General features: G+C 36.5%; 1 protein-coding gene across 1 annotated transcript in view; it reads left to right on the forward strand.

Moving 5' to 3' along the window:
• The window catches only part of LOC103606904 (mitogen-activated protein kinase kinase kinase kinase 3-like), a 113,314-nt gene that overhangs the window by 86,286 nt on the left and 17,907 nt on the right, over nt 1–9,121 (forward strand). Inside the window, exons 15-16 of the mRNA XM_008591462.1 lie at nt 3,790–3,848; nt 4,920–4,982. Of these exons, the coding sequence (XP_008589684.1) occupies nt 3,790–3,848; nt 4,920–4,982 (122 nt within the window). The remainder of the gene's footprint in view (nt 1–3,789; nt 3,849–4,919; nt 4,983–9,121) is intronic.

The following is a 9,121-nucleotide window of genomic DNA, read 5'->3' on the forward strand; positions in this document are numbered from 1 at the left end:
TTTCCAGGCAATTTCTACACACTGGTTATGAGCCCATTGAGTTTCAGACCGTTCATTCACTTGGGACCCAATACTTATAAACTCATCAGTGATAAATTCTATGAACAGGAATCCCTGGAACAATAGTGCCTTAACTTTTTTATTCCCTGTGACTTAGAATGCTAATTTAATGCAATCAGGCTTATAACAGTTTTCTGTGAGTTAAAGATTCATCTGGAGGGACTTGAAATTGAAAATGACCTCATTGAAATTAGGTGATATGGTAACTTAAAATAACTACTGTTAGGAATTTGTTCTCAATTCTTGGTTAGATTAATAACGATAATATATCTCATTCTTTAAGATGAATACATCTGTTCATCTCAAAAGCCAGGGTGAAGTATGTAAGGGCAGGCGCTATCACCATTTGATAGAAAACAAAAAAGAAATGCAGAGAGGAAAACATTTGATTGTGGGATGGAATCATACGCAAAGTTAACAGCAAGCCATACGTCTCTCGACTAGAAGCCAGCGCAGTGGTCTTTAACAACACTGCTCCATTTCAGGAACCACCACAGTACACTGTGTGGCCTTTACACCGAGAGTCCTTTGTGACCCTTCCCCTTGGGATTTGGCTGGCCTATGTAATGTATATTAAGTTCTTGAGCAAAGTTTTGTGCTCGTGGTACCTGGAAATGCTCTTAAAAATGAGAAAACTCCTGAAAATAAGCATGGTAGGTTATATAAAAAGCTCAGGAGTGGGGTTTGGTACTTCTGTATCCCAAAGATCAATTGTATGACCACAGAAAATTATCCTTAAAGCTCCTCCTGAAGCCACATGATTTAAATTTGCTAATTTCCCCACAAATGTATTTGTCTGAAAATGACAATCTTAGCATATGAGAGCATTTATTTTTTTAATATGCAAAAAGTAATTGTGTGTTTCAATAATAAAGTATGAAATATCTTTATCATTTCTTTAATATGTAAAAAGTAATTAGAGACAGCTTTGTAGTTGATTTAGAAAACTATATGTTCAATACTATTGAAAATCTAATTTTTTTAAATTTACTTATTTATTTTTAGTGTGTATACTGTTACAAATCGTACTTATTCTTCATGCCCCTTGTCCAATCTCTCCTCACCCCTCCCCCTCTCACCATTGATAACCCTAGATTTCTTCTCTTCCTCTGAAAGAGTAAAGGTTACTCTGCTGATTTGTTGCCTAGATGATCTGTCCAATGCTGAGAGGTGTGTTCATGTCCCCCAATATAATCACAGAACAGATGCTTCTTCTGTCACTCTGGAATGGGCTTTGTGGAGAGAGACATCCTCTTCTTTTCTTTGATCTCTACTGGTGACTCTCCTTGTATCATTGCACTCCCATGGCTGGCGGACCATTTGCGTGGTGGTTGTGACATCTAGGCACTTTCGTGGCAGCCGTGGTTACTGTGGTGGCTGTGGTAGGCCTCCCACATGGAGGTGATGTTTTTGGCATGCTCCTTGGCACTGGCAGTGTACCTGGTTGTGGTGGGGGGGTCCAGTCCCAGCTCCAAGCCCCAGCCCCCAGGCAGATCCCCAAGGCACTGGAGGTGTGCCTGGGTGCCGGTGGGATGTCTGGTGCCCAACTGGGATCCCAGGCAGATGTGTGCCTGGATGTGGAAATGGGGCCTGATCCTTGGATCCATGCCTCAGGTCCCCTGGTGCCCTGAGGCGCTGGTGTTATGCTTGTACTGGAACTAATTTTTTTGTCCTTTGCTTACTTCTAAAACGGGTGAACTTCCTGTGGGGACCAGTACTTGAGCTGTGTGGTTGAGCTAAATTGCTGCTTTGCTGCTGTTTCCCTAGGGAAGGCTTTTTGTGCGGCTCAGGGTTTAATGGCTGACCTTATGGGTACTTCTGGCTCCTGGGTTGTGTAGAAACTCTGATCTGGGCCTGAATCTTTTCGTCAGACTGCACCCCATGCAATTCTGCATTCCTGACCAGTCTCCTTTGAGTGGTCCTGCACTGATTGGGGGGCAGATCAGCTGTCCTTGTCCTTGCTGTGTCGTCCCATTGTTCTCCCAATGGGCCCATCTCCCCCACCACCTGTCCTTCAAACACTTCCCATGAGATGGGCCCTGTACCAGTCCCTTGCGATGACTCACCAGCCTCTGAATGGCTCCCCTTTTTTAGCTGTTCTGGCTCCTCGCTCCTGTGTGGGTCCATGGGAACCCTATTAGTGGTCTTGCTGTCCTGGGGGCCACCAAGGCCCTCTTCTTCCCTGTCGCCTCCAACCAACTCCATCGGAAGGGCACAGCTGCGGCTTCCGCCAGTTCCTGCTCCGTGTGCTCTGCAGTTACAGCATTAAAGCTGCTGCGGCCCAAAACGCTCTGAGCAGTTTTTTCTTTCTCTCATTGAAGCTTCTCCTCCTTCATGAACTCTGTAGGTCTCTCCTCCTCTTCCCCTGAGTTCCAGCAGCCCTAGCTTGGCTGTTGTTACATTTTTATAGTTGTAAATGGGTTGATTTGTGGGAGAGAGTGACGCTGGGGACTTCCGCCATCTTGACCAGGACTCTGAAAATCTAAAGTACTTTCTATCTTGTTACCTGAGTCTATCAAATAATTATATTGTTAATACCTTTATAGCAAAATGCACTCATTTCTGAATCGCTCCTTACTAACTTACGTCAGTGATTTGGTATTTGAAGCTTTCAAGTCCTATTCATTGTTTTAACTAGTGTTTACATTTTGGAATGTTTTATGATTTCATGTGAGATGTGATATATATAGAAGAATGCTCAGTAATGGCTATTGTTTATAAAGACAGGCTTTGGAAAAATAATTTAATAATTGTATATATTTGTTCTTTTGATGTTTTATGCTTATAGTACTTGGTGCCTTTTTTGTGCAGCGAGTATTTTCTCTTTACTAAACTAAATGGTGTTTAGTCAACATATATGCAGGTACTTTTAAAAGTTCTTGGAAAAATAGTTAAAAGGTAATATGAATCTTTCCATGAACTTTTTGAAGACCTCTCATAATATAAAAACTGACTTATTCGCAGAAAAGTTGTTACTCTTTTCCCTTTTAGGATGGCCTCTCTGCCTTCAGTTAAACATAAGCAAAGACTTGCGTAAGAAGAAATAATTCTGGGGCTCTTCTTGTCTGCTATAATAGGATCATATTATGACCCATAATGGCTAATGAAGGGTCAGCAAGTGATAATGTCAGAGCTGTCTCGAAGCTAAGAGTTTTCCTTTGGATAGTAAAATACAAATTTATGAGAGGTGGCTTGACATATGTTCAGGAGATGGTAGTGGAAACAGAGATCAGAGCCAATAGAAAATTACAAATAGGTAGGAGTTTTTGACATTAATAACATAATAAACATCACTGCAGACTGGGATGATTGACCAACAGTTCTTTGAACAGTAGCTGGAAGATTCTGTGCCAGAAGCTTGTCATAACTTTAGGGAATTTGAAGAGAATGCCTAAGACAGAAGAGAAGCCTTATCTTTGAAGAGATGTACCATTACTTCTGCAGTGTTCTTTTGGTCACACTGACCAACCCTGATCCAGTGTGAGAGGGGACTATACAAGCTTGTGAATACGAGGAGGCAGGATTCACTGGGGGCCGTCTTGCAGGCTGGCTTCCATAAGTACTCTGCATCAGCTGCTGTCCACCCACCTAGGAACTGAATTAAGATGTTCTTCATTTAAATCTTTGGACTGTGACCAGTATATGGTATATGGTAAAATTAAATGTGTTTTACCATCTTTACATCATTAAGATAAAAACAGATCTTGTCTTTACTTTTTTTCCTTTTAGTTGGCCAAGTGAAATTTGACCCACCCTTAAGGAAGGAGACAGAACCACATCATGAACTCGTAAGTAGCATAGTCTTGGAATGTTAACACTGAAAATAAATGTTTTAATTTGTCATTGTTATATATTGGTACTGAGTAAAAAAAAACTAGTCCTTAATATTTTGAAAAACATTTAGAGAAACAAAAACATAAGTAATTCTAAAATTCAGAATAAATAAATCTGTGTTGCTGAGATTGAATATTCTCAAAATTATTTTAGGGGAAACTAGTTTTACCATTCTCTGATTAAGTTTTTAATGCTGGCTCTTTAGTATTTCTTCATTTTTGCTTTTTTTTTTGTTTTTAGTTTTTAAAGGGCTTTTTGTGTATGTATTTATTAGTATAAATGCCATGATTCCTAAACATCAAAGTAGAGTCTAATTTGTTTAGAGAAGGAAAACTCAGGAAGACAAGGCATACATAGTAGATCAAGTTTGTCATTGATTTAAGGCTTGCTAACTATGAATATTATTTTCATGATTCTGTTGTTGTTTTATATACTCCTTTCCAGATATATGACATATTAGATACAGTTTTAGAAGCAAAATATTTTGTCTAATTCAGTGTACCAGTGCGGAGGAAGAGAATGTTAAAGAAAAAGTCATAAAATAATCATATTATAATGCTAAAGGTTGACATTTATGTAGAGGGATGGAGAAGATTAAGAAGAAAAAGTAGTCATGAAGTTTGTAAATGCTAATTGTATTTTGTTAAGGCAGTTCGAGTTTATTTTCCCTCTCTCTCTCTTTTTTTTTTTTGGCGGCTGGCCCATCCAGGGATCTAAACCCTTGACCGGTGGTGTTACAACACCATGCTCTAACCAACTGAGCTAACTGACCAGCCCTCTGTTTTCTCTTTTTAAGTTGGTATTGCATGTATTTAAATTCTGTACTAATTTAGCAACTGCATTATAGAGCAAAGTTGTTGCAGTGTTGCTTTTTTTTAGAAGCTGCTTAATATAATTGACTTCACCTTTGCCTTAATAAAATTATGTTAGCAGGAATTACTTCATTTGTGAAAGTTTCCCTTTATGAATTTGTGGCTTTTAGTCTAAGTGTAAATAACCTGGGTTTCTTGGTCTCTGCTAAACAGCCCGACAGTGATGGTTTTTTGGACAGTTCAGAAGAAATATACTACACTGCAAGATCTAATCTGGTATTTCTCATCTTCTGATTTTCTTTGTCAGCATTGTTTTAGTCTTGTTTTTTCTAAAAGATCAAACATTTTGTCCAGTTTTAATGAACCAGTTTAAGCATTATTTTATAAGTAACTGTCATTTAGCAAGCTTCCATTTATTAAGGATTATAACAATTTTTCCCATAACAAACTAAATAATATATCTACTCAAATATAATACTGTAGTAATAAATAAAAAGTTTTTTCCCTTTTTATGAAAAATGTTAATTGTAATTTTCTCGCTTAAATATGAGGTCTGTTTTTTTTTTTTAGAAATGACATTTTCATATAAAAATGTCCAGTTTTAATGATGTGACTTGTTCAAATGAACTAGAAACCATTTATATTATATAATAGCCATTTTATATGTGTAAATATTCATATATTTTATACTATTCATGTTACATATAATATATAGTTATATATTGTTCACGTATTTTACATATAATATATAATTTTAAAAAATAATTTATCTCTATTAACAATGAAGTCATTCTCAGATGAAATTTTAATTTTGCAGCATTATAAAATTTTGATTATAAAGCATCCCTGAAGTTATAAATATTAAGTGTGTCTTACCACAGCATAAGAAAAAATGGGAAATTAATTCCAGTAAATATTAAATAGTACTTTTAATAGCTGTTATTAAGTAAATAGTTCTTTCTATGTTTGTGGCTGACCAGAGCCCCAACTTGCTCCCATGTTTGCTCTCAGATTTCACTTTTCTGCCTTTTATGTGGAATTTTCCTTCTCTTTTCTTTTTCTCTACCTTAATAACATATCTCTTTTCAATTTTAGTTGCTTAAGTGATTCTTTATATAAATTCTTAAATCTATGCCTTCTAACATTTGTAGAACATAAAAAATATTTTAGATGTAATTTCTTTTTTTTAGGGAAGTTACTGTATTGTTAAGCAGAAAATAGTTACACATATAAAGTCTTAGCCATGCAACGAAATATATGATGGATTACCAGAATTTTGCCATGTGGCAGCTGTTGGTGAGGGGAAGCTAACACATATTAGGTACTATAGCGATCAGAGCTTTTGGGCAAATGTGGCTTATCTGGCTTCTGGGAGGGACTAGGACTGATTTCAGTATTGTGCAGGAACCATTCTAGATTCTTCAGGAAGAGAATGGACAGCTGCTTGCTATGTTTCATGGGAATTAGTGTAGCAACAGTTGTTGGCACAGACCACACTTTTGAGAGATCTCAGCTAAAGAACTGAAATTATGAAACTGTCATACTACTACTGGAAATATGGGATTAGCTCAAAGCGGTGCATTTAAGTCACCAAAGAAGAAATGATATATGAACACATGAAGCATATGTTCCCACATAGTTAGGTCTGAAGAAAGAGACAGTGAGGAAAACTAGTTACCACAGGGGCTGCTGCCTGTGTTTAGCAGTCGGGTAGAACCAACATTGGAGAGAGGTAGGGAGGAAGCAGTTGAAAAGCTGGGAGAGTCAATAGAGGCAGTCTCTCAGAAGAAAGAGGCATGTGCCAAATGGCCTAGAGAGGCCAGGAAATACGAGCATTGAGAATTAATCGCCATAGGGGGCAAGTGAGATAGAGTGTCCGAAGAACACACTGTCCGTGATTTCTGGACTGAAAATATCTTCTGAATTAGACATATGTAGGCTAAACAAAATTTGTTGTGAATATAATAGACCACAGAATCAAAAGTTTAAATTAACTGTAGTATTGATTGATATTCTCCATGCAGAAAAGATAGCAACAACAAAAACAGAAACATAATACTTTGGAATTACAAATACTCTTTTCTGTACCACGTGTGGAGCTAGCATAGTAACTTGAATAAGTTACCATATCATGGCTCTGTTCCCCAGAACTGCTCCTAACCCCGGGCTTTCCTACCCTGCCCTGTAATCAGGAGTTTCTTGTGATACAGGGCAGCAGTTGACCAGGGGGCTTGTGACAGAGGAGGGCTTTAGGGACAATTGTGGATAGTTCTGGCAGAAGAGAGATGAATGGAATATTTGTTGTACTGTACAATTTATAAAATCAACCTTAGAAAGCTCACTCCAAATGATAACAAAAACTTACATTTATCTAGAGGATTTTATATACAGGTGTACTTCAAAAAGTTCATAGAAGGACTCACGTTATCTTTTAATTCTATTTTTCCATGAACTTTTAGAAGTGCTCTCTGAGGCTTTATTCTAAATACTTTAAATATATTAACTTTTATCCTTGTTTTACAATTGAGGGGATTTAAGATACAAAGATGCTGAAATTTGTTATTCTTTAACTAAAAATAACAGCAGAGCTGGGATTTGACCTGAGCAGCCTGGCTCAGGAATTCCACCCTAAAGCACTGAGCTGTATTGCCCCTATCCAACATCTTCAGCATTTTTTTTTTAACTAATACTGGGCTTCTTCTTTCTTTCTCTCTTTTTTAATCAACATATGTGTCCCACAGATAATGTTTTTTTGTGTGTGGTAAAATACACATAACACAAAATTTATTATTTTAACCATTTTTAAGTGTACAGTTAAGTGGTATTAAGTACATAGACGTTGTGCAAACATCACCACTATTCACTCCAGAGTGTTTTTGTCCTCCTAACTGAAACTTCATACCCATTAAACAGTAACTCTCCATTTCTTCTTCCCCACAGTCCCTGGCAACCATTATTCTGTTTTCTGTCCCTGTGAATTTGACTACTCTAAGTACCTCATATAAATGGAATCACAGTATTTGTCTTTTTATGGCTGACTCACTTTACTTAGCATAATGTCATAATATCTTTAGGGTTCGTCCATGTTGTATCACGTGTCAGAATTTCCTTTGTAAGACTGAATAATTTTTCACTGTATTTAAATACTACAATTTTTAATCCATTCATCCATTGATGGACAATGGGTTGCTTCTACCTTTTGGCTACTGTGAATAATGCTTCTATGAGCATGGATGTACAAATATCTGTTTGAGTCTCTGCTTTCAGTTCTTTTGGATATATAACTAGAAGTGGAATTGTTGGATTAAATGGTAATTCTGTTTAATTTTTTCAGAAACCATTGTACTGTTTTCCACAGCAGCTACATTGTTCTACATTCCTAACAGCAATGCACAAGCGTTTCAGTTTCTCCACATCCTCATCAACCACTTGTTATTTTCTATTTTTTGTTTGTTTGTTTTGGTAATAGTCATCTTAATGGGTGTGAAGTGTCCATAGTTATTTCAGTCCCCTAATTCTTGGTGCAGTTGGCACCAAGATGACAGCCCTAAATCTTTTGGACCTAGAAGAAACATTTACCCCCTTAAAGAAGTTGCTGCTTTAAAGTTCCATGTTATCAGCAACTTCTGGCTGTTTTAAATGTGTATTCATTTTACGATTTTGTAAATGAATTTAGAATATTATACCTCAATTTTTGTTGCTACCAAGAAGTGACTTAAAAAAATAAGGATAATAATAAAAGAAGCCAGAAGAATGAAGCTTGATTTTTAGGTCTGGCAGTCAGTAAGAAAAGTTTTTAATTTTAGAAGATGCTTGAGTTTAAAAAACAAACAAAAAACTCACTGTTGTGTGATAATTAAATAGTTTAAATAGTGAGAGTTTTGACCTTAACTATAAAAATGAGTTTATCTGATCTACAAAATGCTCTTTAGATTAAAAGATTATATTACACATCTGTCTTAGCTGATGCTATTTTTTTTTTAATTTGCCTAGTTTTACTGAATATTTTGGCCTGTATACCAAAAAAAATATATTGAAAGTTGGTTATATGTCAAGCACTATGTTAATTGCTTTGGAGAGACATAAGGAAATAGCAACACAGTCATAGCTCTGAAGAAGGCTGTAGTATACCTAACCTGCTGATATTCATTTCCAACCTTGCAGTACAAAAGTCATGTTATTCAGTTTGAGGCTCCTTGGTCTGCTTTTATTAGTCAGAATCCTGCTTGGTCGCTTAATTTTCTGACCCCACTTGCTTTTCTGACTTTTTAAGAAATAAAAAAATCTTTGAATTATCCTGGATTCACTCCTTTCTGTAAATCATCTACCACATTAAAAGATATCTTTCTAATGACCCTGTTCTTGCCGTGATTTTCTCTTTTTTTTTTTTTTTTTTTTTTTTTTTTTTTTTTTTT

This window comes from Galeopterus variegatus, unplaced genomic scaffold, assembly GCF_000696425.1.
Source record: "Galeopterus variegatus unplaced genomic scaffold, G_variegatus-3.0.2 Scaffold6939, whole genome shotgun sequence".
In the NCBI taxonomy this organism is placed as follows: domain Eukaryota; kingdom Metazoa; phylum Chordata; class Mammalia; order Dermoptera; family Cynocephalidae; genus Galeopterus; species Galeopterus variegatus.